We start from the raw sequence: 23,653 nt of genomic DNA, 5'->3' as shown, positions 1-23,653 counted from the left end.
AGCCCGACATGACAAGACATAAATGCCCTTAATGATATGACCGTTAGGTGGGTAGATATTTTGGGACAGCTGGCGCGTAGCACAGCAACGGTCGGAAATTTGAGGCTCAAATTCCTCATGACTATCATGTTCCTCACTTGTAGGCAATCCGCACTCGCGAATTCCTAACTCCTCAGTCAGAAAAAATTCCTCAGAGACCAGAAGAACTTCGTCTCTGTCACTGAAGAAATTGACCGAGCTGCATGAGATTTCCAATGGCTTCACTCGAAGGGATTGGTAGATGTACGATTTTGAGATGAGCATCACTCGGAAATTTTTCCTTAGTTTTTCCTTGACCCCCTTTAACAGTACGGTGTTTCCTATGACTCGGGAAAGAGAAAATGAAACTATGAAAACAAAAGTCTTCACACTTCATGTTCCTCGCATGAATATCAAGTCTTCATGGTCACACCAATTTCTTCACTTTCAAAGTCTTCAGAAATGCAAAGTCTTCAGTTGAAGACATTCATTTTTAGGGGTCGACTTTCTCTGTAAATATCAAACTCCTCATAGAATTATAGACCTGTGTACACTCACAAACACATTAGTTCCTTAACCTATAAGCCTTCAATACACCAAAATCACTAAGGGGCACTAGATGCACTTACAGGTATCTGTGAGGATGTGCCCGTTGTTGTTGCTAATGTTACTATTTTGACTGACTTTGTTATACTTGAGATGCCCGAGGACGGCAACATGTCGATTATCCTTGGTAGACCCTTCTTGAATACTGCAGGGGCTATTATTGATTGTAATAAAAGCATGGTCACTTTTCATATCAATGGTAATGGGCATACGGTGCTCTTTCCGAAGAAACAATTCCAAGTGAATGGTATTAATGTTATTGAAAAATCTCCGACAATCACTATTGGAAGTTTTCAAATACCTCTACCTACTGTCAAAAAGAAATATGAAATACTTATTGTTGGGGAAATGCATATCCCCATTGAGGTAACTTAGTGATTTACGAAAGTTCTTTGGTTTCATGCTAATCGAAAGTGGTTGTTAATAAGACTTGATCAACCTTATTAATGAATCATTTTTGAACGGTATGAAGTTGATGAATTTAGTAAGCACTACCTTCTGTCCCTACCTTTTTTCTGTTTTTATTAGTTAAATAAAATAAAATGCCATGTTTAGCCTTTTTTTGAATTTTCCGTGCAATAAAAAAGGCCCAAAAATAAAAGTTCTCAGAATGCTCTGAAAATTTTACATGATTTTTTTCTGAATATTTAAGAATTCATGGTGCAAATAATACCAGAGGGAGGTGCACCAGGTGGGCACAACCCACCTGGGCGCGCCAGGACCCCCAAGCGCGCCCTGGTGGGTTGTGGTCCCCACATGGGCCCCTCCCTTATCTCTTTAGCCCACATCATCACTTACCTCCAGAAAAAAATTCTCCATTGCTCTCTCTCCCATGTTCTTGAGCTCAAACCTGCGGATTTCGATCTCTTAGCTCGAAGCTCCGTTTCCGAAACTGTTTCGGGGGATTGTTTCTTGGTATGTGACTCCACCATTTGTCTAATTAGTTTTTTTAGTGGTTTATACTTTGAATAATTAGCTACTCTTGGTGCTGCTGTAGATGTGCTTGCATGTTAAATTCTTAGTGTTCTAAGTAGTTTGAATGCTTGCTATGTCCTCTATGTATCCCTATGAGTAGTTGCTATCAATTTCATAAAGTTTTGTTGACAAATTTTTGTCACCTCAAAATTTTTATTTTCAGAAAATTGTACGCGGACATGATGAACCTATTTGGAAGGAGTTCTTCGAGGAGACGATCCTCGGGGGCATCTTCTAGTGACAGTTCTGCTCGCCGGTCTTATGTTGAACCAAGTGAAAGTTCAACGCGAGATGCCGCCACCAAAACATGCTTATGGCCTTGCGATGAGTATATGACGCAAGTGGGCATTAAGGAGGAATTTGAGCAATATGTTCACAATGCTGGTCTCGGTCCCTACCTTTCAGATAAGTGTGAACAACATCAACTTCTCTCTGAATCATTTGTCAAAGGATTTAAATATTTGCCACGTGAGTCTAGGGTGTCGTTCATGCTTTATGATAATCCATATACTATTCCACTGGAGAATTTTGCTTACCATTGCAAACTTGCATTTTGGGGTTCGCTTGATGAGCCACCAAAGGCTGAGTATGAGTCTTTCTTGACTAGCCTTTGTTATGGTGAAAATAGAGGAGTGAGACAAGGAAGAATAAAGAGCATTCACTTTCCCGCAATTCAGTACTTTGCATTATTTAATGGGAAATGCATAGTAGGCAAGCAAGACTGTAGCATACTTTGTGCGCCAGACTTGAGCCTCATTCACACCACTCTCACTGGTGAAAGGAATTATAAACTTGGAGTGATTGTTGCATGTAGACTTCAGCATAATGCCAAAAGTGGTTGGTTCTATGGTGGAATTTATGCCACACGTCTAGCATGAGGGCTGGGTGTTTCACCTTTGCCCTTTGATCCTATCCTACGCACTCGGTATTTAGATTTTGATGCCTTAAAAGAGCATAAGATTCTCAAGGGAAGGGCTGATAACTTCACTTATAATTTGTTGTTTAACCAATCACATGTTGTGGACACATATTTGCCTGCGCCTGCTCTCTTTCACTATAATAGCAAGGAAAGATATTTTGTTTTTGAGAGCGAGGCCCGAGCTCATAACGCAGCAGGGTGGCGGCACGGCATGCTGAGGCATCCGCACCAAGAGCCTCTGTGAGCTACCACGCCGACTACTACCCTCCAGGCTACTGATCGATTACCAACTTAGGCCAAAAGCCTAAGCTTGGGGGAGTACGTGTTTCTCACCGACATTACATTCATGTCTACATATCATTCTATTTGTCGGTGTTCACACTTTTTCATTGTATCAACCATGCTTAGATTTATTTTCCTGCTTTCTTCTTGTGTGTTTGAAAAATTTAGAAAAAACAAAAAAATAGTTGTAGTAATTTATTTTCTATGCATGCTTAGTAGTAGAACTAAAAAAATCCAAAAAGATTTCCTTGTTCTTCTTTTGCTTGCTGGGAGCTTTCCCGTGTAAATAGTTTTTCTCGTTTTTGCTTTTCCCTTTTTATTTGCTTGTTCTAGAAAATCAAAAACTCCAAAAATATTTCAGTGTGTTTCTCTGAATTTCTTTCCTTTTTGTTCGAGTCTTACCGAGGAGAAGACCACGATGAAAATGTTGAGTGACTCTCATATGAATAACTGTTGAACTAATAAAAGAGCCCATTTTACCTTGTCTTCCCCTGTTGAATAAAAATGTTTGCAGATTCCAGCTTAGTCCATGGCACTCTTGCACTATTATTATTTTCATATCGTTCGGTCGTGCAAGTGAAAGGCAATAATGACGGCATTCGATGAACTGGCCGTGGCAAAGAGAAACTGGTACGAACTCGACTTGTTCTATTTGTGTAAATATGTTTAACCTAGTATCCATGATTTAGCCCATTATGATTAAACATGTTTGCAATGACAATTAGAGATTATAGTTTCTCATGCCATGCATAAGTGGCTAGGAGTGGATAATGATTTATCTTGGATATCAACATAGCGTTAAAATGATTGTGATGTAGTATGATGATATAGTATCCTCCTCTGAATGTTCGAGTGGCTTAACTTGGTACATGTTCATGCATGTAGTTGAATCAAAACCAACATAGCCTCTATAATATTTATGTTCATGGTGTTCATATCCTACTCATGCTAGTGTCCAATGTTACTTATGCATAATGCATGGTTATGATCGTTGTTGCTCTCTAGCTGGCCGCTTCTCAATCTTAATTGCTAGCCTTCGCCTGTACTAAGCGGAAATTCTGCTTGTACATCAAAACTTTTAACCCAAAGTTATTCCAGATGAGTCCACCATACCTACCTATATACGGTATTACCCTGCCGTCCTAAGTAAATTTGCATGTGCCACCTCTAAAAACTTCTAAAACATTATCCGTTTTGTGTGCCTGGATCGTTCATGGAACGACAAGTGGTGGTCGATATCTTCCGTGCTAAGCGGGTTATTCTCAGGTCGAGTGTTTATTCACTCGCCATCCCACGAGAAAATGGGCGGTAATAGGGATTCCCAGCCCCGAACTCAAAAAATGCAAATAATTAAACAAAACTCCCCCGGGACTGATGTTCGTATGGATGGCACCCGTTGTTTTGGACAAGCCGTGGAGTGTGATTGATGGTGGAGGGGGAGTAAACCTTTACTTTTATCGCTTGGGAACCACCACTAGCGTGCTTAGCATGGAAGATGTTGATAACTGACAGTCGTGAAGTGAATAAGAAGGGTGCATGTCTCAAAATATCATTTATCTCTATTTTAAAAACTGAGCTCTGGCACCTCTACAAATCACTGCTTCCATCTGCGAATGGACTATCTATTTACTTTTATGTTGTGTCATCACCTTCTAAAACGAGTGCCAGAAACTGAGTAGACCACAGCTATCATGATTTATGCATTGTGTGTAGCTAATGTTGGGTGCATCATGACTGGATCTTTTCTACCATGAATTACAATGTTTAGTCGTTGCTTGAACTTTGGAGGTGCTCTGCATTTATGTTTTGCGGTCTCAGAAAGGGCCAGCGAGATACCACTATTGTCATATTATATCATGGTTGTTTTGACAACGTGTTGCCGTTTGAGATATCTTATTATTGATCGCTAGCTGATTATGTTATTGATATGAGTTAATATAATCTTTAGGAGTTATTGTTGACATGGTTAGTTATAATGTTGGCTGAAAACCTGGGTGCTGTTTCAACTTATTTATGCAAACAAGAGCAAAAGAGTTCGTAAAAGTTTTTCTTTCTCACTTTCAGTTTATCAGTTGAATTGCTTGAGGACAAGCAAATGTTTAAGCTTGGGGGACTTGATACGTCTCCAACGTATCTAATTTTCTCATGCTTTTCCTCTTGTTTTGGACTCTAATTTGCATGATTTGAATGAAACTAACCCCGGACTGACGCTGTTTTCAGCAAAACTACCATGGTGTTGTTTCTGTGCAGAAATAAAAGTTCTCGGAATAGAACGAAACTTTGCGAGGATTTTTTATATCAATAATAAGAATTTTTGGATCCAAGACCTGCTGGAGAGGGGCACCTGGGTGGGCACAACCCACCAGGGCGCGCCCCCCTCTCCTGGCGCGCCCAGGTGGGTTGTACCCACCTGGTGGCCCCGCTGACGACCCCCCTGATACTATAAAATTGTTGGGGAACGTAGTAATAATTCAAAATTTTCCTACGTGTCACCAAGATCAATCTAGGAGATGCTAGCAACGAGAGAGAGAGAACATCTTCATACCCATGAAGATCGCTAAGCGGAATCGTTACAAGAACGCGGTTGATGGAGTCGTACTCGCGGCGATTCAAATCGCGGAAGATCCGATCTAGCGCCGAACGGACGGCGCCTCCGCATTCAACACACGTACAGCCCGGGGACGTCTCCTCCTTCTTGATCCAGCAAGGGGAGAGGAGAAGTTGAGGGAGAACTCCAGCAGCACGACGGCATGGTGGCAATGGAGCTCGTGGTTCTCCGGCAGGGCTTCGCCAAGCACTACGGAGGAGGAGGAGATGTATGAGGAGGAAGGGGGCTGCGCCAAGGGAAGGGTGTCGCTGCCCTCCCACCCCTCACTATATATAGGGGAAAGGGGAGAGGGGGCCGGCCCCTCTAGATGGATCTAGAGGAGGAGGCGGCGGCTAGGGGAAACCCTAGATGGGTTTGGGCGCCCCCACCCCCTAGGAAACTCCCCCCCCCCCCAAGCCGGGAGGGGTGGCGCCCCCACCTCTCCTGGTTAGGTGAGAGGGGTTGGGAGGGGCGCACAACCCCTTAGTGGGCTGGTTTGCCCCTTCCCCTTGGCCCATAAGGCCCCCCAACGCTTGCCGGGGCCTCCGAAACCCCTTTCGGACATGCTGGCCATAGCCTGGTACCCCCGGAACAATCCCAGACTCCATTGCCTTCGTCCAATATACCGATCTTCACCTCCGGACCATTCCGGAGCTCCTCGTCATGTCCGGGATCTCATCCGGGACTCTGAACAACCTTCGGTAACCACATACTATTTCTCATAACAACTCTAGCATCACTGAACCTTAAGTGTGTAGACCCTACGGGTTCGGGAACCATGCAGACATGACCGAGACGTTCTCCGGCCAATAACCAATAGCGGGATCTGGATACCCATGTTGGCTCCCACATGTTCCACGATGATCTCATCGGATGAACCACGATGTCGGGGATTCCTACGGTATCCGGGAGTTACACAATCTCATGGTCTAAGGAAACGATACTTGACATTAGAAAAGCTCTTAGCAAACGAACTACACGATCTTGTGCTATGCTTAGGATTTGGTCTTGTCCATCACATCATTCTCCTAATGATGTGATCCCGTTATCAATGACATCCAATGTCCATGGTCAGGAAACCATAACCATCTATTGATCAACGAGCTAGTCAACTAGAGGCTTACTAGGGACATGTTGTGGTCTATGTATTCACACATGTATTACGGTTTCCAGTTAATACAATTATAGCATGAACAATAGAAAATTATCATGAACAAGGAAATACAATAATAACCATTTTATTATTGCCTCTAGGGCATATTTCCAACAGTCTCCCACTTGCACTAGAGTCAATAATCTAGTTCACATCACTATGTGATCGTAATGAATCCAACACCCATGGGGTTTGTTCATATCTCGCTTGTGAGAGAGGTTTTTTTAGTCAACGGGTCTGAATGTTCCAGATCCGTGTGTGCTTTACAAATCTCTATGTCATCTTGTAGATGCAGCTACCACGCGCTACTTGGAGCTATTCCAAATAACTGCTCTACTGTACGAATCCAGTTTACTACTCAGAGTCATCCGGATTAGTGTCAAAGTTTGCATCGACGTAACCCTTTACGACGAACTCTTTTACTACCTCCATAATCGAGAAAATTCCTTAGTCCACTAGTCACTAAGGATAAGTTCGACCGCTGTCATGTGATCCATTCCTGGATCACTCTTGTACCCCTTGACTAATTCATGGCAAGGCACACTTCAGGTGCGGTACACAGCATAGCATACTGTAGAGCCTACGTATAAAGCATAGGGGACGACCTTCGTCCTTTCTCTCTCTTCTGTCGTGGTCAGATCTTGAGTCTCACTCAATGCTCACACCTTATAACACAGCCAAGAACTCGTTCTTTGCTGATCTATTTGAACTCCTTCAAAATCTTGTCACGGTGTGTATTCATTTGAAAGTACTATTAAGTTTTTTGATCTATCCTTATAGATCTTGATGCTCAATGTTCAAGTAGCTTAATCCAGGTTTTCCATTGAAAAACACTTTTCAAATAACCCTATATGCTTTCCAGAAATTCTACATCATTTCTGATCAACAATATGTCAACAACATATACTCATCAGAAATTCTATAGTGCTCCCACTCACTTCTTTGGAAATACAAGTTTCTCATAAACTTTGTATAAACGCAAAATCTTTGATCATCTCATCAAAGCGTACATTCCAACTCCGAGATGCTTACTCCAGTCCTTAGAAGGATTGATGGAGCTTTCAGGATTGACAAAACCTTCTGGTTGTATCACATACAACCTTTCCTCAAGAAAATCGTCGAGGAAACAATGTTTTTTTTACATCCTATCTGCAAGATTTCATAAATAATGCAGTAACTGCTAATATAATTCCAACAGACTCTTAGCATCGCTACGAGTGAGAAAGTCTCATCGCAGTCAACTCTTGAACTTGTCGGAAAACATCTTAAAGAAAAGTCGAGCTTTCTTAATGGTGACACTTACCATCATTGTCCGTCTTCCTTTTAAAATCCATCTGCACCCAACAGCCTTACGACCATCAAGTAGTTCTTTCAAAGTCCATACTTTGTTTTTATACATGGATCCTCTCTCGGATTTTATGGCCTCGAGCCATTAGTCGGAATCCGGGCCCACCATCGCTTCTCCATAGCTCGTAGGTTCATTGTTGTCTAGCAACATGACTTCCAAGACAGGATTACGTACCACTCTGAAGTAGTACGCATCCTTGTCGTCCTACGAGGTTTGGTAGTGACTTGATCCAAAGTTTCATGATCACTATCATAAGCTTCCACTTCAATTGGTGTAGGTGCCACAGGAACAACTTCTTGTGCCCTGCTACACACTAGTTGAAGTGACGGTTCAATAACCTCATCAAGTCTCCACCATCCTCCAACTCAATTCTTTCGAGAGAAACTTTTCCTCGAGAAAGGACCTGTTTCTAGAAACAATCACTTTGCTTCCGGATCTGAAATAGGAGGTATACCCAACTGTTTTGGGTATTCTATGAAGATGCATTTATCCGCTTTGGGTTCGAGCTTATCAGCCTGAAACTTTTTCACATAAGCGTCGCAGCCCCAAACTTTTAAGAAACGACAGCTTAGGTTTCTCTAAACCATAGTTCACACGGTGTCATCTCAACGGAATTGCATGGTGCCCTATTTAAAGTGAATGCGGTTGTCTCTAATGCCTAACCAATAAACGATAGTGGTAATTCGATAAGAGACATCATGGTATGCACCATATCCAATAGGGTGCAGTTATGATGTTCGGACACACCATCACACTATGGTGTTCCAGGCGGTATTAGTTGTGAAACAATTTCCACAATGTCTTAATTGTGTGCCAAACTCGTAACTCAGATATTCATCTCTATGATCATATCACAGACATTTTATCCTCTTGTCACAACGATCTTCAACTTCACTCTGAAATTACTTGAACCTTTCAATAATTCAGACTTGTGTTTCATCAAGTAAATATACTCAGCATCTACTCAAATCATCTGTGAAGTAAGAACATAACGATATCCACTGCATGCCTCAGCACTCATTGGACTGCACACATCAAAATGTATTACTTCCAACAAGTTGCTTTCTTGTTCCATCTTACTGAAAACGAGGCCTTTCAGTCATCTTGCCCATGTGGTATGATTAGCATGTCTCAAGTGATTCAAAATCAAGTGAGTCCAAACGATCCATCTGTATGGACTTTCTTCATGCATATATACTAATAGACATGGTTCGCATGTCTCAATCTTTTCAAAAACGAGTGAGTCCAAAGATCCATCAACATGGAGCTTCTTCATGCGTTTTATACCAATATGACTCAAGTGGCAGTGCCACAAGTATGTGGTACTATCATTACTATCTTATATCTTTTGGCATGAACATGTGTATCACTACGATCGAGATTCAATAAACCATTCATTTTAGGTGCAAGACCATTGAAGGTATTATTCAAATAGACAGAGTAACCATTATTCTCCTTAAATGAATAACCGTATTGCGATAAACATAATCCAATCATCTCTATGCTCAACGCAAACACCAAATAACAATTATTTAGGTTTAACACCAATCTCGATGGTATAGGGAGCATGCGATGCTTGATCACATCAACCTTGCAAACACTTCCAACACATATCGTCATCTCACCTTTAGCTAGTCTCCGTTTATTCCGTAGCCTTTTATTTTGAGTTACCAACACTTAGCAACCGAACCGGTATCTAATCCCCTGGTGCTACTGGGAGTACTAGTAAAGTACACATTATATAATGTATATCCAATATACTTCTGTCGACCTTGCCTGCCTTCTCATCTACCAAGTATCTAGGGTAGTTCTGCTTCAGTGACCGTTCCCCTCATTACAGAAGCACTTAGTCTCGGGTTTGGGTTCAACCTTGGGTTTCTTCACTAGAGCAGCAACTGATTTGCCATTTCATGAAGTATCCCTTCTTTCCCTTGCCCTTCTTGAAACTAGTGGTTTTACTAACCATCAACAATTGATGCTCCTACTTGATTTCTACTTTCGCGGTGTCAAACATCGCGAGTTGCTCAAGGATCATCATGTCTATCCCTGATATGTTATAGTTCATCACGAAGCTCTAATAGCTTGGTGGCAGTGACTATGGAGAACCATCACTATCTCGTCTGGAAGATTAACTCCCACTCGATTCAAGCGATTGTAGTACTTAGACAATCTGAGCACATGCTCAACGATTGAGCTTTTCTCCCTTAGTTTGCAGGCTTAAGAAACTTGTCAGAGGTCTCATACCTCTTGACGTGGGCACTAGTCTGAAATCCCGATTTCAGTCTTTGGAACATCTCATATGTTCTGCGACATTTCAAAAACGTCTTTGGCGCCTCAATTCTAAACCGTTAGCATTACGCACTGAACTATCACGTAGTCATCAAAACATGTATGTCAGATGTTCGCAACATCTACAGACGACACTCGAGGTCCAGCACACCGAGCGGTGCATTAAGGACATAAGCCTTCTGCGCAGCAATGAGGATAATCCTCAGTTTACGGACCCAGTCCGCATAATTTCTACTATCAACTTTCAACTAAATTTTCTCTAGGAACATATCTTAAATAGTAGAACTAAAGCGTAAGCTACGACATAATTTGCAAAGACCTTTTGACTATGTTCATAATAATTAAGTTCATCTGATTATTTAATGAACTCCCACTTAGATAGACATCCCTCTAGTCATCTAAGTGATACATGATCTGAATCGACTAGACCGTGTCCGATCATCACGTGAGACGGACTAGTCATCAACGGTGAACATCTCCATGTCGATCGTATCTACTATACGACTCATGTTCGACCTTTCGGTCTCTTGTGTTCCGGCCATGTCTGTACATGCTAGGCTCGCCAAGTCAACCTAAGTGTTTCGCATGTGTAAATCTGGCTTACACCCGTTGTATGCGAATGTTAGAATCTATCACACCCGATCATCACGTGGTGCTTCGAAACAACGAACCTTTGCAACAGTGCACAGTTAGGGGGAACACTTTCTTGAAATTTTAGCGAGGGATCATCTTATTTATGCTACCGTCGTTCTAAGCAAATAAGATGTAAACATGACAAACATCACATGCAAATCATAAAGTGACATGATATGGCCAATATCATCTTGCGCCTTTTGATCTCCATCTTCGAGGCGCGGCATGATCACCTTTGTCACCGGCATGACACCATGATCCATCATCGTGTCTTCCTGAAGTTGTCTCGCCAACTATTACTTCTACTACTATGGCTAACGGTTAGTAATAAAGTAAAGTAATTACATGGCGTTTTTCATTGACACACATGTCATACAATAAATTAAGACAACTCCTATGGCTCCTGCCGGTTGTCATACTCATCGACATGCTAGTCATGATTCCTATTACAAGAACATGATCAATCTCATACATCACATATATATAATTCATCACATCCTTTTGGCCATATCACATCACATAGCATACCCTGCAAAAACAAGTTAGACGTCCTCTAATTGTTGTTGCATGTTTTACGTGGCTGCTATGGGTTTCTAGCAAGAACGTTTCTTACCTACGCAAAAGCCACAACGGTGATATGCCAATTGCTATTTACCCTTCATAAGGACCCTCTTCATCGAATCTGATCCGACTAAAGTGGGAGAGACAGACACCCGCTAGCCACCTTATGCATCAAGTGCATGTTAGTCGGTGGAACCTGTCTCACGTAAGAGTACGTGTAAGGTCGGTCCGGGCCGCTTCATCCCACAATGCCGCCGAATCAAGATAAGACTAGTAACGGTAAGCAAATTGAACAAATCATTGCCCACAACTACTTTGTGTTCTACTCGTGCATAAAATCTACGCATAGACCTAGCTCATGATGCCACTGTTGGGGAACGTAGTAATAATTCAAAATTTTCCTACGTGTCACCAAGATCAATCTAGGAGATGCTAGCAACGAGAGAGAGAGAGAGAATGCATCTTCATACCCTTGAAGATCGCTAAGCGGAAGCGTTACAAGAACGCGGTTGATGGAGTCGTACTCGCGGCGATTCAAATCGCGGAAGATCCGATCTAGCGCCGAACGGACGGCGCCTCCGCGTTCAACACACGTACAGCCCGGAGACGTCTCCTCCTTCTTGATCCAGCAAGGGGAGAGGAGAAGTTGAGGGAGAACTCCGGCAGCACGACGGCATGGTGGCAATGGAGCTCGTGGTTCTCCGGCAGGGCTTCGCCAAGCACTACGGAGGAGGAGGAGATGTATGAGGAGGAAGGGGGCTGCGCCAAGGGAAGGGTGTCGCTGCCCTCCCACCCCTCACTATATATAGGGGAAAGGGGAGAGGGGGCCGGCCCCTTTAGATGGATCTAGAGGAGGAGGAGGCGGCTAGGGGAAACCCTAGATGGGTTTGGGCGCCCCCACCCCCTAGGAAACTTCCCCCCAAGCCGGGAGGGGCGGCTGCCCTAGGGGTGGCGCCCCCACCTCTCCTGGTTACGTGAGAGGGGTTGGGAGGGGTGCACAGCCCCTTAGTGGGCTGGTTTGCCCCTTCCCCTTGGCCCATAAGGCCCCCCAACGCTTGTCGGGGCCTCCGAAACCCCTTTCGGACATGCTGGCCATAGCCTGGTACCCCCAGAACAATTCCGGACTCCAATCCCTTCGTCCAATATACCGATCTTCACCTTCGGACCATTCCGGAGCTCCTCGTCATGTCCGGGATCTCATCCGGGACCCCGAACAACCTTCGGTAACCACATACTATTTCCCATAACAACTCTAGCATCACCGAACCTTAAGTGTGTAGACCCTACGGGTTCGGGAACCATGCAGACATGACCGAGACGTTCTCCGGCCAATAACCAACAGCGGGATCTGGATACCCATGTTGGCTCCCACATGTTCCACGATGATCTCATCGGATGAACCACGATGTCGGGGATTCAATCAATCCCGTATACAATTCCCTTTGTCTATCGGTATGTTACTTGCCCGAGATTCGATCGTCGGTATCCCAATACCTCGTTCAATCTCGTTACTGGCAAGTCTCTTTACTTGTTCCGTAACGCATGATCATGTGGCTAACTCATTAGTCACATTGAGCTCATTATGATGATGCATTACCGAGTGGGCCCAGAGATACCTCTCCGTCATACGGAGTTACAAATCCCAGTCTCGATTCGTGCCAACCCAACAGACACTTTCGAAGATACCTGTAGTGCACCTTTATAGCCACCCAGTTACATTGTGACGTTTGGTACACCCAAAGCATTCCTACGGTATCCGGGAGTTGCACAATCTCATTGTCTAAGGAAACGATACTTGACATTAGAAAAGCTCTTAGCAAACGAACTACACGATCTTGTGCTATGCTTAGGATTGGGTCTTGTCCATCACATCATTCTCCTAATGATGTGATCCCGTTATCAATGACATCCAATGTCCATGGTCAGGAAACCATAACCATCTATTGATCAACGAGCTAGTCAACTAGAGGCTTACTAGGGACATGTTGTGGTCTATGTATTCACACATGTATTACGGTTTCCAGTTAATACAATTATAGCATGAACAATAGAAAATTATCATGAACAAGGAAATACAATAATAACCATTTTATTATTGCCTCTAGGGCATATTTCCAACAAAAATCACATATTTCCAGAAAATATCAGGGAGAAAGAATTATCGTGATCCATGAGACGGAGCCGCCGCCAAGCCCTATTCTTCCTCGGGAGGGCAGATCTAGAGTTTGTTTGGGGCTCCGGAGAGGGGGATCTTCGTTCTTCGTCATCACCAACCCTTCTCCATCGCAATTCCATGATGCTCCCCACCGGGAGTGAGTAATTCCTTCGTAGGCTCACTGGTCGGTGAGGAGTTGGATGAGATTCATCATGTAATCGAGTTAGTTTTGTTAGGGCCTGATCCCTAGTATCCACTATGTTCTTAGATTGATGTTGCTATGACTTTGCTATGCTTAATGCTTGTCACTTTGGGCCCGGGTGCCATGAACTAAAACCTGAACCGTTTATGAATTCATCATTATATCCATGTTTTAGATCCGATCTTGCAAGTTATAGTCACCTACTACAGTTATGATCCGACAACCCCAGAGTGACAACAACCGGGCCTACTCTCGGTGATGATCGTAGTATGAGGATTTCATGTATTCACTATGTGTTAATGCTTTGTTCCGGTTCTCTATTAAAAGGAGGCCTTAATATCCCTTAGTTTCCAATATGGACCCCGCTGCCACGGGAGGGTAGGACAAAAGATGTCATGCAAGTTCTTTTAATAAAGCACGCATGACTATTTACGGAATACATGCCTACATTATATCGATGAACTGGAGCTAGTGCCGTATTGCCCTAGGTTATAACTGTCTCATGATGAATATCATCCAACAAATCACCGATCCAATGACTACAAATTTGTCCTATATTGATCTTGCTAAGTTACTACTGCTACTGCTACTGTCACACTTGCTACAAATTACTACTATCACTGTTACTGTTACTATTGTTGTTGTCACTACTATCAAAACTATCATATTACTGTGCTACTGGTCACTTTGCTACAGATAATTAATCTCCAGGTGTGGTTGAATTGACAACTCAGCTGCTAATACCTTCAAATATTCTTTGGCTCCCCTTGTGTCGAATCTATAAATTTGGGTTGAATACTATACCCTCGAAAACTGTTGCGGTCCCCTATACTTGTGGGTTATCAGCAGCAACCAGCTCGGCTTTCCCAAACTGCAGTGCATTGCCGCCAACCCACTTTGTGTCACTAACCTCATATGTTCTGTCCATGCCGAAAGGTGTCCGCTCTCTCCAGAATGCCATCAAATCCACCATCGACTTCATACAATCCTTTGTTGTGTCCAACTTGACTTTGCGCATTAGCCCAAGTATACATGTTAGCGGTTGTGTAGCCAACTCATCCACCGTGACCTCTATCATGGGAGAAAAATGTGCATTTCCATATTAACCACGGGGGACGGAGCTTTCACCATTAATGCTTCTCCCGCGTGTATTTAAAGTAAACATGATACACACTTTCTAACTGGATTCATAACCCAATGCCAATGTGCGGCACCGCCACATAACGGCTGTAAGCAACTCAAATGTTGTGGTTGTCTTGGTTAGGTGTTCTGGGATGTGTCTTCTCAAAATTTCTATCTCTTTCGGCCCAAAGAGTAAGTATTGCACTTCCATGCTTTCTGGTGGAGTTGATAGCATCACATCCTCCCCCGTGCAGTCTAACCCTTGAATAAATGGTTTATATGCCGGGTAAACATGTGTGATGGAGGGTGGCATACGTTATGTGAAGATATCTCGTTTCCACACGGGCAAAGTGGTTGGGATGAGTTCACCACATGCAAAACCAGCTATAGATTTGATGAATTGGAGAATACCAAAACCATCAGCAATGCAATGACACATGTGAAGCCCCATAACAAATCCTCCACATTTGAGCCCTGTCACCTACAAATAACATCACAGTGTTATGGTTAACTAACAAATGCATGCACATTTTCAATCCAAATAAGCATTGCAAATAGTTAAGATGGCCACATATGAGTGATTCCGCTTTATATATTAATGTAGATTCTAGTTTGTATCTGATTCCAGTAAGATTTAAACGTTGGAAAAAACTTGATTTAGACTATCTGTCCATACAATAAATAATACTAGTATTACTGGGATAAATATTGTATTCGTCTATCTGATAACAACTTCAATATTTTAATTTAGGTGCAATCATTAAGTTAGTTACAGCTCCAGATTAACAAAAATAAGACACACAACAAATTTGTAGTTATCTGGAGTAGATGAAACAAAATTACAATTTTAAATAGTTTTACTGTGATAAAATAAAACTGACAAACCGTATAGTAACATACACTAAGCAAAATGGAAACTGGTAGCAGAAAAAGCTTTCCTAGCAGCCTTTTTGTTCTCCATGCAAAGTTGAAATTTGCCCCGGGGAAGAACACTAGCAATTTCATTACGTGTTGTGACACACTTTTCTTTCTTGCCAAAGTTTATTACTCCCTCCATTTTTATATACAAGGCCACAAATTCAAATTACAGGTACCAATGTAAAATTTAATGTCTGCTTTGCAAGTCAGCTTTTCTTTTCGTTTACTGGGATCATTAATACCCCACATGCATGCAAAAAACTGAGTGGAGGAAATAGCTAACTGACATTATGACTGCATGCATGCAACTATTAAACAGGTTGCTAGTACGAAAATATCATTATTTTTGCCTCGATTACTGTTGATGGCCTTGTATACATGCAAAATGTATATTCTATAGTGGCCTTGTATAAGTAAATGGAGGAAGTACAATATTTTAGTACTCCCTTCATTTTTATATATAAGGCCACTATGGAATATACGTTTTACATCAATACAAGGCCACCAAGAGTAATCGAGGAAAGAATTAATGATATTTCCTCATACTAGTAACCTATTTAATACTTGCATGTATGCAATCATAATGACAGTAGCTACTTCCTTCACTCAGTTTTCTTCATGCATGTTGCGTACTCCCTCCGTCTACGTGAGTAAGTCATCTTAGGTTGTGCACCGTGACCAAGGAGGAGGGAAAAACGAGAGAACTTAATGTTTATTTGCTAATTAATAGCATTGCATGCAATGAACTAACCACTGCATGTCGTGTTTGGTATTCTCAAGTCATTAAAAGCATGCGCATCTCTCATCTTTTATTGGTTGATATGTCAAGAAACAAGAAACGAGGTAGAAGTTAATGCACCGCGCCTAAGTGTTTTGGGATTATTTTATTTTCGTAAGATGACTTACACACCTAGACGGAGGGAGTATTAATGATCCCGGTAAACATAAAGAAAAAGTTGGCTTGTCAAGTATGCATTAAATTTTATCTTGGTATCTGTAATTTGAGTTTGTGAATTTGTTATAAAAATGACTTTGTTATAAAAATGGAGGGAGTAATAATTAATTAAGGTACTCAAGCATCATAGTACAAATGAATATGCAACGAGTTGATAAACGATAAAAAGAGCGCCCATAAGGTATTTCACAAATGCAAGTCAAAATGAAACATGGAGACTGTATAGTTAGGAGACATTAGCCACCTGCAGGAAGAGCAGAGGCTTGCCAATGACATCTCTGGTGTCACCGGCATCTCCCAGGAACTCCTCCACGCACGGGTATGGCGGCACCAGCGGCTGGCCGAGGTCCTCCAGCCGCACGTCGGCCACCGCCGCCACGAACATCACCCCTTCCCCCGTGCAGCCCACCTCGAGCTTGTTTCCTCCGGGGAGCTTCCTCAGGCGCCCGGCCATGGGGTAGTAGTAGACCAGAGCCCCCGCCACGGCGGCCTTGATGCCCTTGGCCACTCTGCCCGGCCGGCTTGGTGCTCTCTCCCGGCGGGCTGCGGAAGAAGCCGACGATGGACTCGTAGAACCGGAGCGACCACTGGTCGTCGAGGTCGGAGAGGGCCTTGGTCTCACGCGGCGTCGGCCGTGCCGGGTACACCAGCTCGGGCTCGCTCCAGCGCGCCGTGAAGGTCACCATGGCAGCTCAACTATCAGTATGTGAAAGAAACGTGCGATGGATGCTAAGATTATTATGTGACCCTTTGCAGTGGTTTGCTTGGCATGAGCTTTGGACGTATACTACATATAAGCAGGTGATGGCGACTGCTTCAAGGATGGCATGCATGCATGCAGATGCAGGACGAAGAAGAGCACGTGTATTTGTTCTATCCCGGCCGGTGCACAGAGGTGAAGTAGTACTAGTGCCGTAATTCTTTGAACGAGTGAGCGCTCGCCTCGCGGGAATCAGGTCTTGCCGGCTCGGCGCCACCACCCGTCAACTTTGATCCGTCCGTCGTCACCTAGCAGCACGCTCGGTCTCCACTCTCCACTCCGCTGGCTAGCCGATGATGACCCGGAGTCCACCGCCCGATGCGGCCCCAGTCGTTCGTACTTTATCCGGTGTGTGATGTTGTGGATCAAAGCAATTTGGTTTGGACTTACCCCAAAAAAGTATTTTCTTTTTACCAAATATAAATGATCATCATTTTCGTATGATTTATGATTTGAACTTATTACCGAAGAATTTAAGAGTAAATTTATTGCTTACCAAATTCTCTGATCAATTTGATTTTTAGTATGATTTGTTTTTCAGTATACACTAGTGTAAAGCCCACGTTTTGCTCTCGGTATTTATTATTTCTTATTGAGTTTATTTAAAATATTTATATAATATTTTTGCATTTTCTAAACATAAATTTACAAAGTTTAAATGTTGTTGAAGTGCATAAACAAATTGAAATGTTAAGTCTTGGTACATTACTTTTCTAGCACAATTAGGAAATTTCAGTGGTCACATCTTTTACTAACCGAATTTTGTAACATGTTAATCTAGCAATTTGTGCTTCCTTTTTTGTTCTTTACTAATATATCTTTTCAAGAAGAGACATCATTTCATCAAGGGGTGTGTATTTTCACAAAGGGATGTCTTTTTCAGCAAATAGACATCTTTTTACCAAGGGAACTGCCTTTCCATAAACAGACATTTTTTTCCACTATGGGATGTGTCTTTCTAATAAAGGACATGGCTGTTCATAAACCCGACTTCCAAGATCTAATGGACTTAATTGATTTTCGATATAACCCAATGATCATTCTTTTCTAGGTGACGTCTTACTGTGGATGCTGCGTTAACAGCAAATTGCAGAATAAAGAGGGATTTTAACAGGTTATTTTTCTAGCAAAAGGGAACTTATTAAATATAGTGGAGGTACAATCATGGGCGATCAATTGCTCGACGCAAACTAGCGAAAGCAAAATGTCAATGCGGCTCATACCACGGTGTTTGAAAAGTTTTGCATGTTGTGCAAGTTTATACTCAACTCTGGTACATTTTGTTTTTGCATACTTGAAGGATCAGTTTGGCATGTGTCATGGGCTGATCTGGATAAGGTCAAGCAGTCTATTTTGAAGACCAAGGATTATCGAACCCATTTTGCATCTAACTTCGGGCTTTACCATTCAAAAAAAAATCAGGCTTTACAAACACACCATAACTTCCACATTTTACCATGTATATAGTAATATAATAAATAATAATTGGTTTTGTGTAATTTAACTATTCGAAGGAACATGTCATATTGGTCATCTTTTAGGCTGATGTGGCATGTATTTTTGGGCAATATAAGTCCATGATACGTCTTTTAGCTAGCTATAATTATGGATAATGTGTGAAAACACACTCATATTCATGTTCAAGCTAAATATTTTAGTGAAACTAGCTATTTCATTTACTAAATTCGTTAAAATATGTCGCAAAGTGCATATTATCCCACATGTTATGTACAATGATTCATCATTCATTTGATATGGTGATCGAGGCTAACTTATTCACATTCATTATCTGTTATTTTTCTTATAGAAGCTAGTGGTATAGTGTTTTTTGATCAGTCATTTTTCTGATCTTTAAGAACCAATGGATTTGAGCTGCCATGAAGTGCATATATTGAACCAAGAATTCAGTACAAAGCATGACCCAGGCAAGTCAAAACTCAACTCTTAACCCTGTCGTAACAAATCATGCATCACCTCACCAGTTTTGCGGTCTCAAAATAGAGAAAAATATCTTTTCAATCATCTCTTATGAGTCTAAAGAAATAATGTACCAAAGGTAAATGTTATAGTTATATTTTCTTAGACAAACATGAAAATATCATAAGTGACAATATAAGCATTAGGACAATACATCATTGATACAACAAGTGGTATCATGTCTAGTTTCCTATGTAGTTTAATGGTAGTACACGACCTACTTTGGTCGATGTTTTTCAACCTTAATACAAAATCATGATAAAATTAGAAAGTAAAATGGACTAATTACATTTTATACATATCCATTTTATTTCTTCAACCAAATTGCCATCTCCTTTGTAAACTTCTCCATTGCCAATTTTGGCAATAAGATTGATACCACTGTTGAGTCTTCACCGTCTTGATTCTTGCACTTTGTATGATAGCTTATCAACTTTGAAGTGAAATCTCCTGCATGTGGCGTACCGGCTGCAACCAACTCAGCTTTCCCAAACTGTAGGGTATTGCCTCCAACCCACTTTGTATCACTAACCTCGTATGTTCTGTCCATGCAGAATGGTGACCACTCTCTCCATAAAGCCATCAAATCCACCATTGACTTCACACAAGCCTTCGTGGTGTCCATCTTGACTTTCCGCATTAGCTCAAGTATATGAGCCAACGGCTTTGTAGACAACTCATCAACTGTGACCTCAACCACGGGAGAGAGATGTGCATTTCCATAGTAACCATGTGGGACGGCAACACTTTCCCCATTAATACTTCTGCCACGTGCATTTAAAGTAAACATGACACGTACTTTCTGATTAGATTCATAACCCAATGCCAACGTGCGACATCGCCACATGACGGCAGTAATCAATTCGAATGTTGTTGTAGATTTGGATAGATGTCCTGGGACATGGCTTTTTAAAATCTCTATCTCTTTTGGTCCAAAGAATAAATATTGCACTTCCATAGTTTCTGGTGGAGTTGATAGCATCACATCATTTCCTCTGCAATCTAACCCAAGAAGAAATGGTTTATAAGCCGAGTAGACGTGTGAGACGGAGGGTGGGATACGTGCTGTGAAAATATCTCTTTTCCACACTGGCAAGGTGGTTGGGATAAGTTCACCACATGCAAGATCAGCTATAAATTTTATAAATTGGAGGATGCCAAAACCATCAGCAATGCAATGACACATGTGAAGCCCAATGACAAATCCTCCACATTTGAGTTGTGTCACCTGCAAAACAAATGACATATATATGGTTAAGTCATGAATGGTGGCATGATATCCCAATAAAATGTATAATTAGAAATTTTTGTAGTAATAGAGTTAATCATTAAGGTGATCACATACTAGCCATATCCCCATTTTCTATATTACTACACTTTTTATTTGTACGGGTGCTGATCTAAATTGTTTTGAATATGTTTCACGTCAGTAAACAATATAAATATTAAATCTATCTTAGTTGATGATGAACTCTAGCACATTTCTTCAAAAAAAAATCAGTACTGTTTGCAAACCACCATCAAATTATATGTACAATCATTAGCTAGGTTTAGTTACAACACTAAATAGCTAAAATAACATAAAGATAAAATAATTACTTAGTAATTTGAAAATGATAAAAGTTTACATAAACTAGGGACCTTCTCCTCCATGTTAAGTTGGAATTTCCTAGCAACCATTTCACTTTCTTGAAACTTTTACCCGATGAAAAAGACCCATAGTCTGAATTTCCTAGCAACCTTTTCACTTTCTCTCCCTTTTCCCTAGACAGCTAGACCCACAACATCATATTAATAATAAGTTTATAGCAAATCAATATATTACCGCCCATAAGCTATAGAAAAAACTGGAAAAATCAAGAAACGAAGTACAGTTAAGAAAGATTGGCTACCTGCAGGAAGAGCAGAGGCTTGCCAATGACATCTCTCGTGTTGCCGGCGTCGCCCAAGAACTCCTCGACACACGGGTACGGAGGCACCAGCGGCTGGCCCAGGTCCTCCAGCCGCACGTCCGCGGTGGCCTCCACAAACATCACCCCTTCCCCCGTGCAGTCCACCACCAGCTTGTTGCCGTCGGGGAGCTTCCTCAGGCGTCCGGCCATGGGGTAGTAGTACACGAGAGCCCCCGCCACGGCCGCCTTGATGCCCTTGGCCACTTTGCCCGGCGTGGTGCTTTCGCCCGGCGGGCTGCGGAAGAAGCCGACGATGGACTCGTAGAACCGCAGCGACCACTGGTCGTCGAGATCGGAGAGGGCCTTGGTTTCGACGGGCGTCGGCCGCGCCGGGCGCACCAGCTCGGGCTCCCTCCGGCGCGCCGTGAAGGTCACCATGGCACGGCTGAGTGTGTGAGGGAGAGTAGCTAGCACTTGAGAGGCAGCAAGGCTGGAAGGCGACTCGCTGCTGCTGTTTGACATGAGCGATGGAGGTACATGCATATATAGCCACATTCACCTGCCTGGTGATGAAGTGGTGAAGTCATGGCGATGGCGATGGCGACGGCGACGGCGACTGGTTCAAGGATGGCAGGATAAGAAAGAGTAGATCGGGGCGTACAGAGTTGAAGCGCCGTAACTCTTTGAACGAACGGGAATCATCAAGTCGCGCCGGCCGACCTGCAGGTGAAGTTGTTTGACTTGATTGGATTCTCGTACGGGGCTCTCGAGAATCAAGTCGTGCCGGTGCGGCGATGCCTGCGTACACGACAGCCCGCCAACTTTGCTCCGTTCATCGCCGGCCACTCCGGGGTCTTCCCATCGCTCGCCCGGTGATGTTGACATAGGCGATCTTGTTTCGGCTCAGCAAATCAAACTAAATAAGAGTAATTAATCTTGTTGGTAATGTTGATCAGTGCAAATTACTCAGACTGGCCGTCCAACAAAGTTGATAGAAACTACTCCATATGTTTCGGTAGTTTTTTTGCGGGAACCATATGTTTAGGTATACAAGGCCGCCTCCTTTTTTAGTGTAAATTTGGCATTAACCTGACCAACAAAATCTGAGTTATATGTATGCTGTCGGGGTGTCGGAGCTCCCGAATGATGTAGCTTGTGCGGTGACCGCCGGTTTGGTCCAGCTAAAAAAAAATCTGAGTTATATGTATGTATATGTCATAAAAATCATTAGTATTAATAAGCTCTCCTGACGCAAATGGACAACCCCCCCCCCCCCCCCCCCCCCCCCCGCGCGCGACATCGAGGGTCGATTACTAGGGCATTGTGTCCATGCACAATTAATTGGCTGCAAAACAAAAATACAAAGGTAAACATGGTTGCATGTGCACCTACGTGAATAGTAAATTTGCAAAAAAATACAAGGAAAATTTTAAAATTTTGGGGTATCAAACCTGGTCGAACATTCTACTCACGTGTGAAGTTTCATGAAGTATTGACATCCGTGCTATTCTTAGTGAAGAAAATACAATTGAGACCAAACTATTCATCAAATAGTGTTTTAAATATAGCTTCGATTTGAAATTTTGCCCAGAATACAACGAATGACATTTCTTCGTGAAACTTCATACGCGAGTATATTGGTTGACTATGTATGTTAGACAAAATATTCAGATTTTTGGATTTTTTTCTAGTATATTTTTGAAATTTTCTATTCATAATGGGTGCGCGTGGAACCATGTTCATCAAATATCGTCCGCTGAAAAACACATATATTACACAAGGAAATGTGCACTCGGCAATGCAAGAGAGAAAAACTGAACAGAAAGACAGGGGGTTTGAAATAGAGGGCCCAAACGTCAAGTGCGGCCTTGTTGGGAGCATGGGGCAAATCCCAGCCCACACTCTGCTATCGATTACCATCGTGATGTTGTTTCAAAATAGAAAAACAAAATAGTTGTTACTCAGAAAAAGAAAATAGCTTCGTATTCCATATCCAATTTCCCGGCACTTTTTTTTCAGGAAAACTTCTAATCTATTCATCTTCAATCATGGCAGTAAGCGAGTCGAAGCCACCCGCCGTCATCGCACTTCCATCCCGGAGTCGGGCACAACTTGTTGTAGTAGACAGTTGGGAAGTCGTCGTACTAAGACCCCATAGGACCAGCACCCCAAAACAGCAATCGCCGCCGATGAAGAATAACGTAAATCGGAAGGATCCAAATCGAAGACACACGAACATAGACGAACAACGACGAGATCTGAGCAAATCCATCAAAGATAGATCTGCCGGAGACACACCTC

At 42.5% G+C, this 23,653-nt stretch overlaps 1 protein-coding gene and 1 pseudogene across 1 annotated transcript; both read right to left on the bottom strand.

The window, feature by feature from the left end:
- LOC109753689 (acyl transferase 1-like) overlaps positions 1-17,409 on the bottom strand; it is a 138,563-nt pseudogene extending 121,154 nt beyond the window's left edge.
- A 2,195-nt stretch (positions 17,410-19,604) lies between these two features.
- LOC109753681 (acyl transferase 1-like) lies at positions 19,605-21,802 on the bottom strand. Its single transcript, XM_073498659.1, has 3 exons — positions 21,353-21,802; positions 21,146-21,232; positions 19,605-20,688 (listed from the first exon to the last, which is right to left on the bottom strand). Exons 1-3 carry the CDS (start codon positions 21,788-21,790, stop codon positions 19,768-19,770), a joined length of 1,446 nt encoding a protein of 481 aa, XP_073354760.1. The 5' UTR covers positions 21,791-21,802; the 3' UTR covers positions 19,605-19,767.
- Positions 21,803-23,653: the final 1,851 nt, after the last annotated feature.

Source organism: Aegilops tauschii, chromosome 5 (genome assembly GCF_002575655.3).
Source record: "Aegilops tauschii subsp. strangulata cultivar AL8/78 chromosome 5, Aet v6.0, whole genome shotgun sequence".
Taxonomy (NCBI): domain Eukaryota; kingdom Viridiplantae; phylum Streptophyta; class Magnoliopsida; order Poales; family Poaceae; genus Aegilops; species Aegilops tauschii.
The sequence above is the reverse complement of the archived record's forward strand: the minus strand, read 5'-3'. Positions and strand labels throughout refer to the sequence as shown.